This window comes from Hippopotamus amphibius, chromosome 6 (genome assembly GCF_030028045.1).
Source record: "Hippopotamus amphibius kiboko isolate mHipAmp2 chromosome 6, mHipAmp2.hap2, whole genome shotgun sequence".
Lineage (NCBI taxonomy): Eukaryota > Metazoa > Chordata > Mammalia > Artiodactyla > Hippopotamidae > Hippopotamus > Hippopotamus amphibius.
Window position 1 is genome coordinate 134,208,794 of NC_080191.1, and position 23,899 is coordinate 134,232,692.

At 39.1% G+C, this 23,899-nt stretch overlaps 1 protein-coding gene across 1 annotated transcript in view; it reads right to left on the reverse strand.

Annotated features, from left to right (window-relative positions):
• The window catches only part of PLCH1 (phospholipase C eta 1), a 216,310-nt gene that overhangs the window by 45,266 nt on the left and 147,145 nt on the right, over positions 1–23,899 (reverse strand). Inside the window, exons 9-12 of the mRNA XM_057739608.1 lie at positions 22,109–22,312; positions 12,715–12,835; positions 8,873–9,044; positions 3,909–4,016 (exon numbers count right to left, since the gene is read on the reverse strand). Coding sequence (XP_057595591.1) covers positions 3,909–4,016; positions 8,873–9,044; positions 12,715–12,835; positions 22,109–22,312 — 605 coding nt within the window. The remainder of the gene's footprint in view (positions 1–3,908; positions 4,017–8,872; positions 9,045–12,714; positions 12,836–22,108; positions 22,313–23,899) is intronic.

Below are 23,899 nucleotides of genomic sequence, written 5' to 3' on the forward strand. Positions count from 1 at the left end.
ACTATTGAGCCTGTGCTTTAGAGCCCATGAGCCACAACTATTGAGCCCATGTACCGCAACTACTGAAGCCCACGCACCTAGAGCCCGTGCCCCACAAGAAGAGAAGCCACGGCAATGAGGAGCCTGCGCACCGCAATGAAGAGTAGCCCCTGCTCGCCGCAACAAGATAAAGCTCATGTGCAGCAACAAAGACCCAACACAGCCAAAAAATTAATTAAAAAAATAAAAAATAATAAAAAAATAAAATAAACTTGTCAGAAGCCTTGGTATTCATAGAATGAGCTTCATAAAGGAGACAGAAAGCTTGATATTTGTGCCAAAGAAGCAGGCTGAACCCAAATTCAGAGAGTGCAGGAAAGAAGATACTGAATAACTCAGCAGAAGAGGAAAATAATCACTGAGGTTGAAACATGGGGGTGGAAAGTCTGTAAGGCACACTGACACTAGAGGACCCCATAAAGATGAATAATGGTGAGTTGGCCTCACTGAATCAAATCTGTTAGATCACTATACTGTGGTGGAAAGGAAATTGTCCCCCGAGTCTTTGAGTTGTGTGATTCTTGGGTCACTGAACACACCACCTTTACCTATGACTTATTACATTATGAGTCAAGTTTTCTCTATGGCTGAAGCCTGAAAATAATGAGGCAGAAGCTTAAAGGATTCAACTACTTCACAACAGAAAGCATTTATTAAAAGAGCAAAAGCTTTCAGTGTGGTTTCAATCCCTTAGTTAGACAGTAGGTTGGGAGGAGTAAGTAGACCAATGTGAGGGTCCTGCCTCCCACTCTGCTTCTCACACCAGGGCAAAGCTGGGCGAGCCACAGAGCCTGCTTCTCACCTTTGCATTTGCTGTCCCCTCTGCCTGGAAAAATCTCCCCCAGATATTAGCGTGGCTAACTTCACTTCTTTCAGGTCTTTGCTCACGTGTTACCTTCTCTGTGAGACCTCTCCTGGACATCCCATCTAAAACTTCAATAGACCCTTTACACACACACTTTCTACACTTTCTTCCCTCCCTTTTCTCCTTTAGCATTTATCACCGCCTAGTACACTACACGTTACTTGTTTTGTTTCTTGTCTATCCTCCCTTCTTCCACCAACGTATAGACACCATGAAGGCAAAGAGTTTTGTCTATTTTGTTTATTGATACATGCCCCAATACCTACAGTAAGTTGGCTGCAACTCCAACAGGAATTCCTTCATAAAAATCTGCTGAATGTGCAAATGAATCTTGCATAAGCCCCATGACAGCTAGCATTCCAGTGTTCATGAATGCTAAGCTAAAAGTCTTTATTTATTGTAATAATTCAGATATAACTTATAAATCTAACCACATTCTGTTAACTTAAAACTGAGGTTAAGAACTTCCTCTAAGGTAATTATTGGTTTCATACAAACTATGTACAGTACACCTGCTCTTGCAGAAATATGATCAGACACTCGGTTTAGATCAGGCAATTTACATTCAACACTCAGATAAGGTAGCTGAGCCCTCTGCTGACAACAGAACTAGAAATTGATTATGGGATAGCACTTTGGCTTTCTAAATACAGCACTGTTTTTTCTCAGAAGAGCTCAAAAACAGAGGAAAAAGATTTGAAAAAGATGAGTAACAACCCTACATATTTCCACTAGAATGTTGGTTTATGTATTTTCTCTCCTAAAGTCTAGCAGATACACCTGTAAAATGTTACAAGTAAGGTGCTCTCCGCTTTTACTGAGACCCAAATCAAAGACTACCAATGAAAGATCATGTCTACCTTTATGGAATCATGTTCTAAACTATCTACCTGTATGGGTTCTAGACATCAACCAAGAGACTTTGAAGACTGAGAGGAACCCAGTCAGATATTCTCACAGGTGAAGTTATTGATTTGTTTTCATAAAACTATACCTAATTCTCTTTTATAATTATAGATACTTACCTTAGAAAGTTAGAAGGTTCACTGACATTAGAAGAAATTTTATATTATTGAGTGGATTTAGAAACTAGAATAACTTGGGTTTTACTCAGAGCAATAAATGACTATTGTGATAGTAGCTAAATTTTCACCACTCATTTTCACTAAGAACCACCTTCCCTAAACACATAACTTAGTCAAGACTCTCTGTTCCTTGCTCCTAAATGATAGACGGCTCTGAGGCTAGCAACCAAGAGTTTGGGGAAACAAGAGGCAAAGATGTTGAAATTCGAAGATAAAAATCTGGTTTATAAAATAAAGCTTAAAAAAGAACTAAATTACCTATAATCACAAGTAATTAATTACAAAAATAGCAAATAGCTGGAAGAGCAAAAAAGGAACTAAAATATTAAGTGTATTTTCACTTATGTAAATCTATTGAGATTAATTTTCTGTAATCATAGCCCTATTAGTGGTATTTAATTGAACTAATAAAAACTATTTAAAGGCAATAGAGTAATACAGATGGTAATTTTTCCTTGCACTTCAAGGCTGAATCTTCTCCACTTCATCCCTTCTAAAATGCATTAAAGGACTTCCTTCGTGGCTCAGTGGTTGAGAATCCACCTGCCAATGCAGGGGACACAGGTTCAATCCCTGGTCTGAGAAGATCCCACATGCTGCGGAGCAACTAAGTCCGTGTGCCACAACTACTGAGCCTGCAAGTTACAACTACTGAGCCCACGTGCCACAACTGCTGAAGCCCATGCACCTAGAGCCCATGCTCCACAAGAGAAGCCACTGCAATAAGAAGCCCATGCACCGCAACAAAGAGTAACCTCGCTCACCGCAACTAGAGAAAGCCTGTGCACAGCAACGAAGACCCAACGCAGCTATAAATAAATAAATAAATAAACAAATAAAATTTTTAAAAATAAAATGCATTAAAGAAAGAACTATCTACGGAGACTTCAGCTGTCATTAATTTCTTGCCATCTTTGAAAATAATACCAGCTCTCTTTAATACCTATAGGAAGCCATCACAGCTCCTATCATCTTGAAGAGGGTAGACTTTTTAATGATTTAATAATTTAATTCAGGGCAATAATGTAAATTAGATGATTTTGTACAATATTTCTCTTTTTTTAGAGGGTAGGATAATAGTCCTGACATCTAGAGGAATACTACTTTTCTTTAGAAATGAAATTGTAAACCCCACAACAAATTAACACGAGCAGGTGCTACTTTCAGATTGTCATACAATCCTGGAAATCACATGCATGGTAGAAGGTGGGAGGAGGTCAAGAAGTCCTAGCCCCCCATGGTGATGGGGGGTGGGACAGGTCTTTAAGCCTTACATTTCTCCCAGGTTTGCATTTCTATTGGATTACCTGGCTAAATCATGCTTTTCTACAAAGGCACCTCTTTGATCTAGGAGAGGGGTCTGAAGCACTATGCAGGTGACAAACTATTCCATGCTATTTTATCTAATATGTGGTAAATTAAAGATTTAGCCAAGAGATCCATGTCTGGAAGAGCTTAGAAATCTTCTGGTCCAAGGTACATTCTCTTAGGGAGGGGATGAGCATGCTAGAGAACCAGAGCCACTTACAGCTGGGTTCTGCGAGCCAGCCTTAACAGGCAACATGGTGGAGCTGCTAGCAGGAGGCAGAGAGACAATGCTAAAGCCAGTTTATTTCATCAGACAGTGACATTTCCAATCACAATTTGAGTTCTGACCAAGTTTTAATAGGAGGGAATTTGTCCCTGGAGAGAGGGTCAGATGGGTTAATCATTGACATTCCTTCCAACTCTAAGACACAAGAATCCTTGACTCACTAACTCAATAAACATTTGGGAGCCTGTGTGCCAGCACACAAAGTAATTTTCAATAAATATCTTTTTTACACTACAGCCACCATATTTGTGAAGATTCCAACACAGTAGCAATTTTAACTGCAGCACACTGGAGGGTAAAAATTATGGCCAAGCCTGTAACTTACATAATGGAGCTTGAACTTGCACTCATCTTCAATTTCATCTGCACTGTCTTCATCGGAAACTTCCCCTTCTTCTGCATCATCTCCAAGGTGATAAGGCAACTTCTTGCCCTGAAATGAAACAAAACACTCAATTTAAAAATGAAAATTCAGCAAGATTGGGGTATGGGGATTAAGAGGTACAAAGTATTATGTATAAAGTAAGGTACAAGGATATATTGTACAGCACAGGGAAACATAGCCATTATTTTATAATAACTTTAAACTGAGCCTAATATATAAAAATATTGAATCACTATGTTGTACACCTGAAACTAATATAATACTGTAAATCAACTATACTTCAGTTAAAAATAAATAGAAAATAAAAAATAAAAATGAAAATTCACAATAGCCAAAAGGTAGAAATAACCCAGTGTCTACCAACAGATGAATGGATAAACAAAATGTGGTATATGCACACAATGAAATTTTATTCAGCTTTAAAAAGTAAGGAAAGTTGCTGTATAACAAAGGGAGATCAACTCGATGATGAGTGATGCCTTAGAGGGCCAGGACAGGGAGGGCGGGACAGAGTCGTGGGAGGGAGGGGATATGGGGATATGTGTATAAATACAGCTGATTCACTTTTGTGTACCTCAAAAACTCGTACAAGAGTGTAAAGCAATTATATTCCAATAAAGAGCTTAAAATAAAAAAAATAATAAAAAGTAAGGAAATTCTGACATGCTACAACATCGATGAACCTTGAGGACATTAGGCTAAAGGAAAGAAACTAGTCATAAAAGGACAAATAATGTATGATTCCAGTTATATAAGATATCCAGAGTAGCCAAATTCATAGAGACAGGAAGTAAAACACTGGTTTCCAGGCGCTGGCGAGATAGGGAGTTGTTTAATGAGTTTGGAGTTTCGGTTTTGCAAGAAAAGAGTTCTGTACAAGACAACATGAATGTACTTAACATGACTGAACTGTACACTTAAAAATGGTTAAGATGGTAGGTAAGTTTTATGCTGTGTGTATTTTACTGCAATTAAAAATTATTTTTAAAAATTTAAAAATGACAGTAAAATGTGTTATCCCTTTGCCAATCATTACTTCAGACTGACTTGAAGGCAGAGCATTTGAATTAGGGGCAAAACAAAGGGAGAAGAGACTTTCAAGAAAAGGCAGTTTTATTACTTCTAATTAAATACAATTAATTAATTAAAGATACTATATTTATAAATAAAAATCAGAACAGGCTTCTGTTTGATAATACACGACATGTCATAACAGGCATTGCCCCATCCCACGTCCTTAGAGCAGATTGTTCTCCCAAGTAGGTTAAATACACCCTTCCCTCGTGTTGGCTGTGTCCTCTGTGCCAAGCAGGCCTGGTGACAGGATGATGTAGTGACACCCCTGCCCAGCTGCAGCACATCCCTCGCAACCACTCAGCAACACACTTGAGGAATCAGGAGCTTTTGGACAACGAGGGGGAATTCTTATAACAAAATGGTAGAAAATCAAAATTATAGAATTACATGCACATTATGATCTCAATGTATAAAAACTCAGGGAAAATCTCTGGCAAGAAATATGGTCAATTATTAAGAGTACGAATCTCTGGGTAACAGCATTATAAGTGATAGTTATTTTCTCCTTTTCTACATTTCCCAATTTCTATTCAGAAAAAGTAAAAGTAAATAAAAAGCAGAAGCAGAAGGCATGGCCCAGGGGCCTGATAAGGCCTTCTAGGGCAGCTAACCATCTGTATCAGTAAAGCATCTTACTTGTAAGCAGAAAGGAATATTAATAGGAAATTGAATCACTCCCAGAATCTTGTGGGACAGGGGGGCAGAACCAGACTGTGGCTAAGTGGCCGAGGTCACTGTGGTAGACAGCCTCTAAAACACCCCCAATGGTTCCTACCTCTTAGTATTCGTGACCTTCTATAATCCCTTCCCCTTACGTGTGGGCTAAACCTAGTGACCCCATCAAATGAATGGAATACAGCAAAAGCATAAAGATGGGGGAAATTCTTTAAACATGGAAGGATGTTCATATGCTTGACAGCCAAAAATAATGATAAATTTCTAAATACCATCCCAGGCTACTACCCAGCTGATCTTCTCTAAACTCAGGCTCCAGTGACTTCTAGTACATATTCCTGCTCTTCACACCATGACTGGCCCACCTTCAGCACTCTGGATGGTCCCCTTATCCACTTCTCCCTCCACAGGGCCACCAGCACAGTCGGATTTTCGGAGAACTTTCCCTCCCAGTTTTCCTGTACCTTCCCTGACACCCAAAGCTCTTGACCTAAGGTGCTTGGCATAGAGATAGATTCAAAGCTGGTTAAATCATTTGTGTAACAAAAACAAAATCTATATTAAGAATCTAAACTCTTAGGATTTGAATACCTAAATATTTTCTTCAACTTACAATAGGCTGTTTATGGGTGTAAAAAGGTGATATTTAATTTGCCTTCATACCGCTATGTAATATATATTTGTATGTACTATCTGCAAAATGAAAACTACATTCTTTTTCCATAGGAATATATATAGCTATAGACATATAAACATGGCACTGAGTGTCAAATCCCCTTCGCTTAAATGTGGGAGTAAGTAGAGAAAGTTGCCATCTCAGAGTGTTCCCAAGGTGCCCTCATTTCCAGTCCCTTTAAAATCTCACTAAAAGACATCAGGGCCATATTTTCTGCCAGCTTTTTCCACATTCCTGGTCCTGAAAAGATACCTTATACAGTCGAATAGGAAGAAACGAAACACAAAAGAACATTGTTTCTTAACGCCTCTTATGAACAGTATTATTCCTAAGGAAAATTATAGAATAAATTTAGGTAGAATTTTATGGACTGAACAGTGGCCCGGTGTAAACAAAGAATGACCTAGGAGTCCCCTTCTGATATACATATTACATCACGCAGGAGTCACACTCAGGACTGAGATTCATTCCTCCATGGTACTGTATATGGAAATATTTCTAGAGACTAGAGCCATAGCCACCTCTCAGCTTCTAGCTTCATGACCCCAGGAAAGCAATAACAACTCTGTGACATATCTGTAAAAGTAAGAAGCTTGGACCAGATAAGGTTTCTTTCAGCAGTGAGTATATGGAAAATTACTAAGTTTGTTATTATATTTGTTCAAAAGCAAGTTTTTGTTTACTTTTCAGGAGATACACACACAGACACAGTTGCTCCTCCGTATCCAAGAATTGGTTGAATCTGCAGATGTGAAGGGCCGACTATACTAGGCCATTTCATATGAGGGACTTGAGCATGGCAGATTTGGAACCAGTCCCCTGTGGACACTGAGCGACTGGTGTATACATCTGTGTGTATGTATATGTGTGTGTTATAGTTATAATAATAATCAATTTGCCCATCTCCAAAGTGCTAAGTAGCCTTTGGATTCAAATGCTGCCTTTTGGATCAGAGATTGCTCTGATGCTAAAGGAACTTAGGAAAATCAGTTCCCTTTTTGTTGCTTCAAATGAGAGTGTGCTGGTCCAGATATCTAAGAAATCTCCTTAAAGTCTGGAGAAGATTACTACTAGCAAATGAACCACAGCTGCTTTGAAATACCCACAGCCTACATTGCTGCCACTCCTTCCAGTGAGTGCCTCAGGTCTCCTGGCTCGATTTATCCTGGTGCCCATCAGCCCTAGGACATTCTGTGCCCAATGACCCGAAACCCAGTTATGCAGAAGGGATTCAATGAGTTCATATCAAATATTCCTTAATTTCCACTGTCCAAATGGGAAGCATTTCAATCAAATGGACTCATTCTGCGTTTTACCTTCTGACTGCTTGGCTAAAGACAACATGGAAACATTTACAAGGCTATTAAGGTGACTCTGAGCTTTCTAACCCAGCAATCAGTTTTCACCACAAGAGTCTGCATTAGCAAGACATCAGGAAAATTGACTTTAATGTCATTTCTTTCATTATATAATTGGAGCTTTTATGCAAAACACTTTCACACATACAAATGCCCAATGACACCTCTCTGATGGATTCAACCTATAATTCTCATGTAACTGATAGAAAAACAGGTTTTGAACAATTCCAAAGATGAATACTTTACATCCTTCCCATTTGCTGTCCTCTCTTAAAGCCCCAGGTAAAGTCTTGCTATGAAATTACACTGTCTGACTTTTCCTATGCCTCCTCTGTGATATCCGGTTTTTGTACACATCCCTTTTCAGTAAGATATAGCCCCATTTGAATATTAATACTCTACTGTTCTTCCTTAGGTTTTTAGTCTCAAAAGAGTACACCTATCCAAGATGTTTTTACACAAAATCAACTGGAATTAAGTAAAATCACATCAGCAATCTGAACACTGTCTATCTGGCTATTCCTTGTATTAATAATATTCATTTCAGGTTAGTGAGTTTTCTCCCTGAGAAGATCTGTTTATGAAGTGTCATTCTATTCACGTACTGCTCCCCCACACGCACACGAATCCTGTGGGGCACTATGCGTGAGCCTGTGCTCTGCTTAGAGTGAGCTCTTCTCACTTACATAACCAAGGCTGATCAACCATGAAGACTTCTCTTTGACAGACAGTTACTGGAGCTTGAAATGGAAGAGAAGAGTCTGAAAGAAATGCTTTGGGTACGGACACAAGGAGCCTCTCCTCTGATGTAATCCATGCCTCCCGTACACAGACTTCTCTCCAGAGTGAACTACTACAGGCTAAAATAGTCAACGTTTGGCTTACAGTATTGAGGTTCTCGCTTCATGAAAACAAATCCCAGGATACACGGTCAGTCAGTAACAAGCTTTTTCTGAAGGTATGACTATAAATAAATTGGAACAAGGTGCATACACAAATCTAGACAACCTTTCATGTATTGACTCTATTATCCTCTTGATAAACCAGTTTTTAGTCCTTAAGGAAGGGTGGGCTTAGTAGGTCATTAATGACTTCTATTGCATTCCAGAGGTAATTACCTTCACTAGGATTTTGCCTTTCAAACTCTGAGGGCTTGGAAGCTGCTTGGTCTCTCCTGTGTCTATAGATGACAGGTCGAGTTTGTCTCGGAATATTCCTTTCAGGTACAGAGCAATTTTCCTTTGCTGCTGGACGCTGCAGTGATTCTCGATAGACAGTATGACCGGGAACCTAAGAGAACAGCGGCACATCGTAAAGGCGTCGAGGACAGCAACTCACAAGGACCTTTGGAAATCATTGTGTGTTCATTACATTTTCATAAGCCTAGAGAGGTGATGATTAAAATGCTTCTAAAATGAAAAAGATGAGAGATGCATTAAAAAAAAAAACTCCTCTGGCAAAATAGTGAACAAAATACCAGTCCATGTGGGATGACTTAGTCTGATATTTTGCAACTCTCTCTCTCTCTCACACACACATGCACTCACACGGTACATACAGTATGTCTCTTTGACAAGAAAAAATAAAAGAGAAAGTTTTGAGAGATAAGAAACCTAAAGAAAGAAAACTCGTAATGCAATTTTGTCTTATTTATTCAAAAATCTAGAAACGTCTAGGAGACCACTATCATTATTTACTATAAAAACTTATATTCATCACACAGCTTGAAAATTACTACTAAGGATAAAATAACATAATGGATCTTTTTGTTTTATAGCATCCTGTGTCAGGCATTTCAAAATCATTTGTATAGAATTATATACTAGTCTTTACTTTCAGAAAGGGAAAAAAAAATCAAGCATTTACTCTCCTCCAGCCCTTAGGTTTCTGTGCAGAGAATGTGAGACCCCAATGAAGTGATTACCACAGACAGCCTGAGGAACCAGGAATGATTACTTGACCTTACTCCTCTTCTGACTTCGTTTTTTCCTCAGAAAAACAAATTAAGGCTTATTTTCATTTTTTTTTTCTAGTTTTCCATCATGTATCTTCCGAAGTAATAGGCAATATATTTTTTCCAGAATATACAAACCAATATTTAAACTGCCTACATCGATGTGGAGAAAAAAATTTATTTCTGGGCTTGTATGATAAGCACAAGCTCCACCATATAGGCTGTGACCTCCTGAAATTACATTCTATCCTCATTAGTAAACCTGACGCCAGAGGTAATATGAGAGATGAACTTTGGCGACTGAGCTTGGTTTGGTTACCAGACTATAATCTGTTTGCTCCCGTGTCTTCACATGGGTCTCATCCCATAGAGTTAGAGAGAAAAACAACAAACTAGCAGCCCTGAGCTGTCTATGCCGTCATATCAGGGAGTTCCTGCAATGAATTTTTCAATTATCAATCTGTTTATAAAAAGGCTTTTCGTGTCTAATGATGCTTGGTGTATAAAGCAGTGCTTCTTGACAGGGGCGGAGCCGATCATGTGACACCCCTCCCAAAGAGACATTTGTCAATGTCTGAAGACATTTTTGGCGGTCACAATGTTGGGGGTGCGGGTGGCTACTGGTGTTTAGCGAGTAGAAGTCACGAACATGCTCACCCTCCTGCAATGCACAAGACAGTCCCCCATAACAAAGAATTATCTGGTCCAAAATGTCAATAGTGCCAAAGTTGAGAAACCCGGGCTTAAAGGTGCAACTAAAACTTAAGGCTGAACTTTTAAAATGTGCTAAACAAGCTTATTAACTGCTTTAATTTGAAGTGCTTTTCTCCTCAGGCTCCCCAGATTTGAAGTAACCACAGTCAAGTCACCAGAGGGTCCTCCAAAGTACACAGACAGCAGGTCTTCTCAACGCCCTACTTCACATGCTGGAAAATAATGGCAAATCACTTCACCAACCTGGCTAAGATTAGCAGCAATCAGGGTAAAAATACCCATCAGAATTTAGTACTCGAGATTCTTCCATGTAGAAGACACCACAAACCAAACCTGCTATGCAGCAAGTGTCTCTTATCAGAACAGGATTTCAACTTCATATTTAATTAATGAGAAGACCAAATATTAGAGATTTTAAAGGCTACTAATATCTACAAAATTAATTTTATGCAATTGTCATTTTAATTTGTCTCTTTTAATGCAAAAATCATTTCTTGAGTGTCTGGTATGTTGCAGACACTAACTAGGCAATAAGGAATAAATAAGGGGGAGTTCCCTGGTGACCTAGTGATTAGGATTCTGGGCTTTCACTGCTGGGGCCTGGGTTCACTGAAATCCTGTAAGCTGCACATAGTGACCAAAAAAAAAAAAAAAACAAAGGAAGAAAAGGGAATAAAGTGTTTTAAATTTCTTTTAAAAATGAATGAATAAGACATAGCCGCATATTTTCAATGAGTTCATGGTCCTAACTACTTAAAAGGAGGCCAGTCACCAACAATTGCAAGAGAGTGCTGTATGATATGATAGAAATATGCTCAGAGTGCTAAGGACAGAGAAAAGGAGAATTTAAATCAGTTGTAGTATCGGTAAGCTTGCCAGAGAGACAATGCCTAAGCAGTCTTCTAGGATGAGCAAGAATTAGGCAGGTGGAATAACAGGGATGAGTGTTTCAGACACAGAGAACAGTACAGGCGAGGGTAAGAGCTGTGAAAGCACTGGGATCCCTAGGGACTCCGGAAGACAGTCAGTGACGGCAGAAGTCAAAGTCTCTGTAGAGTGATGATAGAAGACAACACTGAAAGAGCAGGAAGAGGCCAGGCTTTGAAGGGCATGGAAGGCATGACCATGTACAACAGGGTGTCTTTGAAGGACTTTAAGAATTACAACATCAGCTTATCTTTTCAGAAAGAAACATACCACATCTGTGTAGGGATGAACCAAAGAGAAATGAAAACCAAGAGAAGGCAATGGAGTCAAAAGATAATTTAGCAAGTAGAATTGATAAGATTGGCTGAATCGAGAATGGACTCCCAGTTCCTAGGTAAAGCCGTTGGTAAACAGTGCTACCCTCCTAATTAAAAGGAAACAGAGCAAGAGGAAGCTTGGCAGAATGAGATGCTGAGTTCAGTTTGGGATGGAGGTCCGGTGCTGGTAGGATTCTTATCCTTGTTCAGTGTTGCAGCTCCCCGCACCTATTATAGTATACCTGGCTTAGAGTAGGCACCTTTAAATATCTAAGTAAATGTCTGAATAAATAATGAAATTTGTTGATTTTGAGGTACCTATGGGATACTCGAATGAATTTGTAGTAAGAATTTTTCAATATATCTCTGAAACTTAGGGAAAACATTCTGGGTTAATAACTGGCAAATAACAAAAAAGCAGACCAAGGACAACTTAGGAAATAGTGACTATTAAAGGAGTGAGGAAATAGTGACTATTAAAAGACCATAGCTAAAGAAAGAGGGTGAGAAGCAATGGCAGCAATAGAGAAGAGCATGTTATAATAGAAGCCGCCCAAAAGCAGGTATTAAGGAGAAAATAACCACCATTATCAAATGCCAGGGAGGGGTCAAGTAACATAAGGACTCCAGACGCTTCAGTATGTATAGGACATCCAGCAAGTCTGGAAACCAAGCTATTATTATTTTATTGTATTGCAATATAATCCCAATAAGCTATTTATTATGTATAGTAACCTGTGTTTCTAAACTTTATAGACACTCTGTACACCCTGGCTTTGGAAATTTTGAGGTCACTCTTTGTAAGAACATGCTTCGAGGAGGCAACATCTTGAGAGAGAATGGGGTAAGGAATAAAGAGAGCACAAGAAAGTATGTACATGCAGCCCATGTTATTTGTTCACAGTGTTGTGTTGGGAAGGAAGGCGAGAACTAGGGCAGGAGAAAGGGAGATGTAGACTCCAAGCAAGTGAGTAGCTTGGTGGCCATGTTATATCAGGCAGTGCTCCGTACGCCAGCGGAGCCTGGCCCCAGCTGCTGCTCTACTTACTCGTTCTTCACAAAGGCATGCTTGTTGATGGTCTCCACGACATCTCTGAAGAGGATCTTTGAAGTGAGCGTGTAACCATGATGTACTACCGGCTCTCCGTCGGGGCCATCCCAACAGTCAACTGCCAAAACCAGAACATCACATCAACAACCCAAAGTTTCTGCTATTTCCTGATATTTCTGGAAATAGCAGACAAGTATTAAGCTTACTGTTTGAGATTATACGTATTATGATCATGACAAAGATGTCAGACTGAGATGTATTCTAGCATATTTACCAGAAGAAGGAATCAAAGATTATAAATGATTTACTGTGAGCGCTTATAGTTAACAAAGAGGTCATATTCACAAGCAGCTTAGCATTTACCAAGAACTCTCCTTAGAAATTGATCTAAATCCACTCGAGTATGCGTGAGGATAGTGATATTTCTTAACAGGCTGTTTCTCTAATTTTACTTCTTCTTATTCAGTTTACTATAGTCTTTTAATAAGTCTCAATGACCCTCCCAAATCAGTAACAGGGTTCTTCATTATTGTCCACTTAAACTCATTATGTTTGCATTAGATTTATTTCCATTTTATTAATTCGACAGTAGTTCTAAAATAGTGTTGACTTCTTAAGTTCAAATCTTCAGGCCTTGCTAAGATTTATGTGAATATGGGCAAATGATTTAATAATTTAAAGTATTGCTTCCCCATCCATAAAAGGAAAACTAAGAACAGGATTTGAATCATAAGTTTGAGTGATTTATGAGTACATGTAAAGTTGATTATAATCCTGCATGGCACACGGTAATCATTATTGTTATTGACACTATTGATACTGTTATATGTATGGACAACCTCACTGGCCCCCAGCTGGAGAAAGACAACTTCCTCACCATCCTTCCTGACTTAGAGTTTGCCTTCCCTTGTTTTACACTTTGCCACCAGACTAACTTCTCAAAACACTGCTTTCTCCATGTCACTACTTTGCTCAAAAGCCTACTCAGCACATAACATAGCATCAAACACATAGTATGTACTCAGTAGATCTATGTTAAATTTATTAATAAGCATCTTATAGCAGGTCCTGCCTGCTTACCCCAAGGTTCCTATCTCTGGTGCTAAAGACTGACTAGTCATTCAACTAAGCCTGTTTTCTCTCTCGCCCAAGGTCACAGCTGGACTAAAGTTCCCAGCCTTCCCTTGCTGGGAAGGACATGGCCATGAAATGTGGGCAGAAATGATGTGCACCACTTCCAGGTCTGGTCTATGAAAACCCTCACAGTCATCCATGCTGTCTCTTCTGCTGTGACCTTGGAAGTCATGTGCTGAAGATGGCACAGACACAGAGGGAAAGAGCCTGTACCCCTAAATCACTGCTTGAAAGAGTCACCCATTAGGAACAGCTATTTTGGACTTCACAGAAGAAATAAACTTCAGTTGTTTTAGGGCACAGAGATTTTAGGCTTAACTGTTAAAGAAACTAGTTAATTAATATCCTAGCTCCCGTTTAACAAGTCAAACTTATTTTCTCCTACATCCAACCTCACAGACTTATTCTTCCAGGTAGGCAAACTTCCCCACATACAATCCTACTTCCATGCCTTTGCTTCTTTCATTTAAGCTTAGCTGAAGTCCCTTCTCTCGCTTTGCATATCTCAATCCCAGTTAAGGGTCAAATCCTTGACTAAGGATTTAGATCCTAAACCAGGATCCCCCATAGAACCCTGCCAGCTCTTATGACATTGCCTTTGCTTATGATATGGGGGGAGGGAGGGTGACAAATTCAAATACCAACAAGAACCTAGCAGGTCACATAAACGAATGCAGCAGCCCAACAGGAAATGTGTGTCTAAATGAGATAACTACTTCTCACTGTCCATCAATCATTCCTAAGTAGGAATAAGGACCCAGTTACCAGATCTGAGGAAAGTCGAAGGTCTCTGTCTCTTTCCTCTCTCCTTCTGTCTCTCTAGATGAGAGAGAGAGAGGTTCTGTTCCCTATTACTGTTACATATATCAATTAAACACTGCCTATTAAAATATCTTTAGGAGAAGAAATGTAAAATGTAAAAGGAGAAAGTACTTTCAAGGTTAATACCACAGGAATACTGGAAACAAAGTTTAAGAACAAATATTTTGGGATGCTATCATACAGTGCTATACTGTTCCTTTAGGCCTGTTAAATGAGGTCAAATATATAAAGGTATCTTCTCAGGAGAGGAGCTCCATCCCTCTTTTGACACGTACTTGATATTCTTTAATTTCTCTTTGGATATAAGTGTAAAAAGAATAAACAGATGTTTCAAAAGTATGTAACTTAAACAATATACCCCAATTTATATGCCATCTTGGAAGAAAAAGGGCATAGCAGGGTTCCTCATAAATGAGCTAATACCTTTTCAAAAAGAATACAAAATAGACAAAGCAATGCCACAGCCGACTTAATTATATGTACACATAAAAATATCTCTTTATAAGAAACTACACTGGTTGTGAAAGGAGGAGCTCTTTTGCTAACATTTATAACACAGGCAGAACATGCATAGCTGAGGATGGTTCTCCTAATATTCACTTTTTAGGTCTATCTTATCACTTGTCTGTTAAATGAGGATCATAACACTCCCAAATGGTGCTGGTGTCTGAGCACGTGGCATCCACAGCCAAGTTCAAATGGCCATGAAGAGCTCCTGGAAGAGCTGGTGCTATGATGAGCACACTGGCAAAGTAGAAATCCTCTAACCAATTTCCTAGCCACAAAAACAGCCAAGCCCATTTTTTCAATCAGACCACATGTTAGAAGCCCCTGAAAGCACCCTGACAAAGAGTTGGTCGGATCTGAAGGCCAGCTGAGAGGCTAACATGACAGATTTTCATAATGGAACTTAAAAATGTTCCACCCTGATAGTGCTCCCAGAGATCACACGAAAAGTTGTAAACTGATTATAACAGCAATGCAACGTCAGTTCCATAATGAGAGTGAAAATCCCCTGGACAGAACATCCATATTTATTAAGCAACTAGGGCTGAAAATCAAGGGAAATGAAAGGCTGTGTAAAAAATGTCATCAATATGATTTGCTGACAAACCCACTTCACCAAAAAAAAAGACTTATTAGTCTTCCCCAAGACACCATGTATATCTTGAACAAGGACATTGCTGCAGCTGAACTAATGGAGATGAAAAACACAATATTATCAAAATGGAAGCTTGAAAGTAGAGAGATTCTTCAGGTCACAGTACCATGAAAACACCGTCCAGAATCATTACTCTCCATCTCTAAGTACTGTACGTGGCAAAAGCTGCTTCAGAAATTTATCTCTGGGACCTGAAATTTCTAATCCATGACCTGTTGCATTCTATAAATCAGCTTTTTAAAATCCTAGCTGCAATCGTTTAAGAATAAAAACAGCTTCATCCAGAATCAAGGTTAGATTGGCTTGAAGTGTAAACTAAGATCTTCAAATTACAGGGCTGACAGAAATTGTCAGGAGAGCACAAAAGATCATGTTATCAAGTTCTAAAGTCTTCAGGAACATCTAGAAATTTAGATGCCGGGCCTAATTACGAGCCAAGCAGCCTCCCCTCTGTGCTGTGCATTGTGTCTCCTAGCATTCCTTATGTGACCTGAGGCCCTCATTTGATCCCCTCTTGGGCTGGTCATGTCATTCAATGCTTGTTTCTCCAAAAACCACACAGGCTTCCTGGAGAAGCAAAGTGGGAGAGTTGGACAACTTGGGTCCAAATATCAGCTTCCAAGCTTCCTAGCTACAGGACCTTGAGCCACCAACCTTACACCAAGTTGGGGTACCTTCTTAAGGCCATTACTCCACCTTCCTTAGTGTTGTAAGAATTAAATGAGAATGTATGGAAAGCACTTAACCAGAATCTAGACCACAAAAGGGGATGAAATCATGGTGGTTTCCCTGTTCCTTCGCAGTACATTCAAAGCCAAGGTGACAATTGGTGACAGTTTCAAACAGGAAATCCAGCAAGTTCAAAGCTGACCAAGTCTCCCAGATAAATATAATTCTTCTTCTCAACATAATCTTCCAGAAATAGCAGCTTGACTTTCACTGTCCAGTCATAGATTATTCCTATAGTGAGAATTTCATGCCAAACAACAGAGGAGGAATTTGCTGATGCAGGCTTGGCAAGAGAGATATTTGAGAGATTGCACATCCTTTAAAATTATACTGAAGGTGGAAGAGGGCAGACAGCAGTATCAAGCAATATCAGCAGTATTTTGTCTTGTGGAACTGAAAACCACAGCCACAGAAAGAGAGAGAAAATCAAAAAGCAGAGGACTTTGTACCAGATGAAGGGACGGGATAAAACCCCAGAAAAACAACTAAATGTAGAGGAGATAGGCACCCTTCCAGAAAAAGAATTCAGAATAATGATAGTGAAGATGATCCAGCACTTTGAAAAAAGACTGGATGCAAAGATCGAAAAGTTTACCAAAGACCTAGAAGGATTAAAGAACAAACAAACAGAGATATGCAACACAATAATGGAAATGAAAAATACACTAGAAGGAACCAACAACAGATTAACTGAGGCAGAAGGGTGAATAAGTGAGCTGGAAGACAGAATGGTGATAATCACTGATGTGGAAAAGAATAAGGAAAAAAGAATGAAAAGAACTGAAGACAGCCTAAGAGACCTCTGGGACAATGTTAAACGCACCAACATTTGCATTATAGGGGTCCCAGAAGGAGAAGAGAGAGAGAAAGGACCTGAGAAAATATTGGAAGAGATTCTAGTTGAAAACTTCCCTAACATGGGAAAGGAAATAGCTACCCAAGTCCAGGAAGTACAGAGAGTCCCAGGCAGGATAAACCCAAGGAGAAACACGCCAAGACATATAGTAGTCAAACTGACAATAATTAAAGACAGAGAAATGTTATTAAAAGCAACAAGGGAAAAACAACAAATAACATACAAGGGAACTCCCATAATGTTAACAGCTGATTTCTCAGCAGAAACTCTGCAAGCCAGAAGGGAGTGGCATGATATATTTCAAGTGATGAAAGGGAAGAACCTACAACCAAGAATAATCTACCCAGCAAGGATCTCATTCAGATTCGACAGAGAAATTCAAAGCTTTACAGACAAGCAACAGCTAAGAGAATTCAGCACCACCAAACCAGCCCTACAACAAATGCTAAAGGAACTTCTCTAAGCGGGAAACCTAAGAGAAGAAAAAGACCTAGAAAAACAAAAACAATTAAGAAGATGGTAATAGGAACATACATATCAATAATTACCTTGAATGGAAATGGACTAAATGCAGCAACCAAAAGACACAGACTGGCTGAATGGATACAAAAACAAGACCCATATATATGCTGTGTACAAGAGACCCACTTCAGACCTAGGCACACATACAGATGGAAAGTGAGGGGATGGAAAAAGATATTCCGTGCAAATGAAAATCAAAAGAAAGCTGGAGTAGCAATAGTCACATCAGATAAAATAGGCTTTAAAATAAAAAATGTTACAAGAGACAAGAAAGGACATTACATAAAGATCAAGGGATCCATCCAAGAAGAGGAGATAACAATTATAAATATATATGCACCCAATATAGGAGCCCCTCAATACATAAGGCAAATGCTAACAACTATGAAAGAGGAAATGCAAGGCAGAAATAGAGATACAGGTGTAGAGAACAAACACATGGACACCAAGTGGGGAAAGCGGGGAGGGTTGGGGGGGAATGAATTGGGAGATTAGGATACCAAATTGTACACTCTAAATATATGCTGTTTATTGTCTGTTAACTGTATCTCAATAAAAGTTCTTAAAAAAAAATACCAAAGCTGTGCATATTCTCAGTTTGTGTGAATGTCTGGAGCAAGTAACACCTTTCACACAAGGAAGGCAAAGTAGCTTCTATTACTTTGGTGACTGGCAGAGAGGAAGAAAGAAGGTACAAGGGAAGGCCCATGTTCAATGTCATCTGCTGCACAGAATTTCCAAAAGCTAATTTTAAAATTAAAAGATCACTGAAAAGCCTAAAACTAAACATTATTTTTGCCTTACTATAAACTATCTTAATCAGATAACTTTCCTTCTTAATATCTCAAGCAAAGCTGGAGAATTAGAAGAGCTGATTCAGTAAGGAGTTGATCATGAGAACATGGTTAAACTTGGATAGAAAGGTCACTGATTTTGGACAGAGAAATCAAGAAAGAGATAATTGGGTACCTGAAAGACCTAAAAAGCAAAAGAAACAATACAGGGCACAGAAGTAACAAAATTGCAAAACTGCCTGGAGTTGACTTCCACTTCATGGAGTCACTAGAAGTCATTTTCCATACTTGAGCTCCAAGAAAATGTCACCATTTAAAATGACAGACAACCATCACTCTGAATCCAATGGGGGTGTGCACCCCAGGCATCTCCATGCGTGACAGACTTGTAAAACTGCTTAAGTGCCGCGTGAACAAATGGTTGAATAATGGCTGAGAACAGAATATCACCTCAAGACCTTTTATTGCTTGAAAGATTTTCCTTTGGGTTAATATTTTATAAGCATCTTCATTATCCAGTTGTTTAAGCTACTCAATTATCAGTCACTATTGTCAGTATGTCTTCTCTGCATCTACTGCAAAAAGGTCATGTCTTAAGCATCCATTTCCAGAGTGCTGAATTTGTAGTGGTCCTAATGGTTCAGTATGCAGATAGTTTTTAATACCTTTCCATTTTTAAAATATGTCTTTATAACATTACTACAACATTACAACTGCTACTTTTGTAGCAGAAAATTCTTCAGCCAGAAACTATCTGACAAAGAACCGCTCCTCCACTCAACAGTATTAACTCACTGCCCTACTGCTTTATTCATCTCCCTACACTATGCCACCACCCCAAGAACAACTTGCTATCTACTACTGACTCCCCTATGCTCCCACCAAAAAGCAATTCCCCTTTGCTCCACGGAATCTCCACGCCAGCATAAACAAACCCCTTTTCATCATCAGACTCTCTGGAATTCTTCCTCCACCTCCTCATCTTGGTTAACAACCAGTTTCCCTTGGAGGACATTTCTTCCTTTCTCTACAGATGCTTTTTTTGTATAAATCACAAAATGAAGATGCTACTTTTAAACAATTGTTCTTCTACAGTCATAAGAAATTCCCCTCACTTTTAAACCTCACTTTATCCATCTCTGTCTTCCTGGCATCTTCCAAGTACCTTTTCCATAGCATTCTTCTTGTACTTAAGTATCTGGTTTACAGTTTTTAATATCCAACTTTTAATTTTTTAATTTTTAATTTCCCTGTCCGCATCCTTTGACTTAAAAGTCCATGTGGGCAATCTACCCAGTCACTTAACCTTGACCCCCTCAATGCTGACAACTCCTGGCTTCACTCTACTTTAATCACACTCACCCATGACACATCCTGCATATAGGCATCACCTCAACTATATCCAAAATCCCAGCTCGTGATAATAATTCTGTTCTTTATTGTATGTGTGATACCGACATTCTCGATATTTCTGTTTCTTTGAGTCTTCTAGTCTCTTAACAGCATTTTGTGGCCCCTTCATTTCCTTTCCTAGTTCACGGAACTACTGTCAATTACTTAAAAGAGCTCTCACCAACATCTTGAAAATATTTTATATGACCTAGAAATCCAAAGTCTTGGATCAATTCTAGAATCTGTCTTCACTGCTCCTACACCTGATTTATTGGGAATGGGGTGGAAAAGACTGTTCTGTTAAAGACTGTTTTTGAACTAAGCCAGGCCTTTCCCAGTTTATCTTGTCAACTCCTTTCTCATTGCTTGCTCATCTCTTTAAGCCCCCGCCAACATCCACCAGCTCTACACAGTGAGTGGTGTTCTCTCCTGCTATCCTCAGAGAAGAGAGACTATCATGCATGAACCATTTTTAAACTTCTTGCGGCCTACCCCACCAAAAAACAAATGAATCCTCATTTCCCCTCTTTCAAGTCTCAAAACCTCCCCAATCCTGTATCAATCCTGCATTTTTCTAACGCAGAAAAATCCCAAGTGACTAACTCACAGCAGATTAGCTACCTGACCTTCCCACTAAAAGGCTGCCAAAACTCTACAGCAATAGACACTAATAACTGCCCAGCTGTCAAATGCAACCAGGCTGGATACTTAGTCTTTACCTTTATTTTACTTTTCTGTTGCAGGGGACATATTTGACCGTTTCATCCCTTAGGTCCAAGTGGCTACTCTTTGTTAGTTACCCTCATCAGTTTCCCTTGTTCTTTCTACTTCTAAATGTTGGATTGCATAAGTCCTCAGGCCTTGTTCCTTTTCCACGCCGCTAAGTGAGCTTTTACACGACCACACAGAAAACTAAGAATTGTGGAATCTTTATCTTGTCTGGATCCTTCTTTTGAGTTCACATATTGTTATTCAACGGGCTGATAAAAATACCTATGTAAATGTTACAAAGTCACTATAAACTCAAAATGTATATGAAAGCTGAATTCATTAATGCTCTTCCTCTCAGTCCCTATAGCATGTGATGGCACCATCATTCATTCCAGCTCTCCCCTTCACGCCTTATATCCTTTACTTTTCTCACCAGGTCCTGTAAGTTTACTTCTTTGATATCCACATAAGCATCTCTGACTTGGTCTAACCTTTGATAACTCCCTTTGAATCATTTCAATTGCCTTCCCACCATTCTCCTTGTTCTAGTTTCACCTCCCTTCCCCCTCCACAAACATATATCTTTAAAAAAAATTATATTCGTACACTGCTGCCCAAGCAATCTTTCTAAAGACCCTCGTTACCAAAAGGTAAAGCTGAAACCCCTTCTCACAGCACTCAAAACCCTTTATTGCTGACCCAAGTCTACCTCTCCAGCCAAACGAATTTCTCATTGCATTTTACCTTACCCTGCACTCTCTGTATCCACTCTCTACCACATGTGATTCAACTGGTGGAATTCTCACATGGTACTATCGTTTTTAATGTCCACCCCTGCTATTAGACTGTGAGCTCCTTGAAGAGAGAGACCATGTCTCACATCTGTGTCCTCATCCCCAGGAACCTCCTAGCAATATAATAAGTGTTAGCTGACTGATAGACCATGAAGTATTTTAAAAATAGTTATTCTGAACTATTTTTGTCATGATTTAATTTAAAAAAACCTTTCTAGGAAAAGCTTTCATTTTCATCACAATTTTTCAGCAACTGAAGGTGTGCCTCCCAACTACTAATACATCTCTCTCTCCTCGCTTGAACTGTAAGGAGAAGTCAGAGGGGATTACGAACTAAGAATGACTTCACAATGAGCAGGAAAATGGTTCTGATTAGCATGAGTGCATTTTTTTAGGTCTCCATTGTTTATACTAGACTTGATCGACTAAAGGGCATGTTCACCAACACACACTTGAACTCAGACAAAGCACGCACCTTCCACGCAGCGACAGCCCTCTTGCAGCACCCGCGCGTACATGTCCACTTTGGACTGAGACAAGAGCTGGTCCCCGGTCAGGTATGTGTTGTGGGAAGAAGCAATGTAGTAGTTGCACAGGGGCTGATCCATGTCCTGGTACACGTCATGATGAAGTGGGTTAAATATGTCACAAGCAGGACTACGCATGAAATTCGTGAAGCCTTTGGAAGAGAGAGTGAAGTGTTACAGCTTTAAAGCACATACACTTAATTGACTCTAAAAAGGACAAGAGAGATCAAAGCTTGTTCATAGTGCTTATCTTATTTACCTTCGGGACAGCCTCTGCAGGGAATATTGGGGCAATGGGAAATTTGCTTCAGGTCAAACAGATAGTGTCAAAAACTGAAATATGACTTTTTGGGGGGTAGTGGTTTAAACATAACCTACAGAGAAACAGACTTTTTAAGAATTTTGATTGAGGGAGGGAGGGGCTTATTGCAAAACTATTCTGTAACTGTTGAATTCAAGCTATGAGTATGCAGTGTGACCCAACAGATGGCTGATGCAGTGTTAAAGCCACATTTATCCTAAGTGATATACTGATCACCAGCAACTTGATAGGTTATTAAGTTGATTTGAAAAATATTGATAGTATTGTCAGTGCCATAGCTGAGATAACAGGTCAGAATTTAGGCAGAGCCTAAAATCAGGGTATGATTATTTGACTACGAAACTGGTTTGGGAAGATGCTGCTGACAGCTAGCACATTTGATAAATGTGAAAAAGTGTTTCAAGATTATGTACAAAATCCTATCAGTTTTTCTACATTTTTTTAAAAACATAGTGCCTGGGAAGGAGAGGCATTCATTACCATATCAATAAACATGTGAATGTCCTACAAGCACCTACATGGAATGATTTTTAGTGTAAACTATTTCAAGTCCTCAAGATTTTTTGGAGAAATTCTTCATGCCCCCCTTTATGGCCATAACTTAGAAATCATGTTTAATTCCATCTTTTAAGGCTCCACCAAGGAAAAGATTCATTTCTTGGTTAGGAAGTTCCAAATCAGTTTATCTTCTTCGGTTGTTTTTAAAATAGCTTTTAATTTTATAAATATTAAATCTTTTTTCTTTGTTTTAATTAGCCTCCATCCCCGAAAGTACAGTATCAAAACCCCCCTGTCCACACTGAGCCTGTCTGGGGGAACAGGAGGCCAACAATCCAAATTGCTAAGATAAACCATGGCTTTGGATGCTCTTGCAGGCAGTGGGTCGCCACAGTAGTTTTTTATTACGATTACCTTTTCTGCCTGGAACCTGTTCTCTTTTGGGTAGCTGCCTACAATTTGTCTCCCTACATATTTTAAATATGCATAACTTACAGATATATGTAGCTATATTCATACCATGTCATTTATATGTAATAACCTAGGAGCTAGATCCTGAGTGGCAAATTACTTAAGCCTTACTTTCCTCAACCATAAAATGAGATAGTCACATTAACAAAATTTGTGCTTCCTACAACCTCTCTACCACCACCAACCAGGTAAAGCAGATTAGTTGTCAAATTAAAAAAAAAAAAAAAAAAGCATGTTTACTTATTTTAGGACCAATTTCTCTTCATGAGATTATCAGGTTGAGACTATTTCTAAAAATTAGAAATTTGATAAAAGTCAAAATATTTCTTGGCATCTATCATGTACAGTGGCACCAAGTTGACTTGCTTGGAGTGGAAAATGCTACTGTCATTGCAAAAGTAAGAGAAACAGCAAAATCATGACATCTGTTTTGCAGGAAAATGTGTGT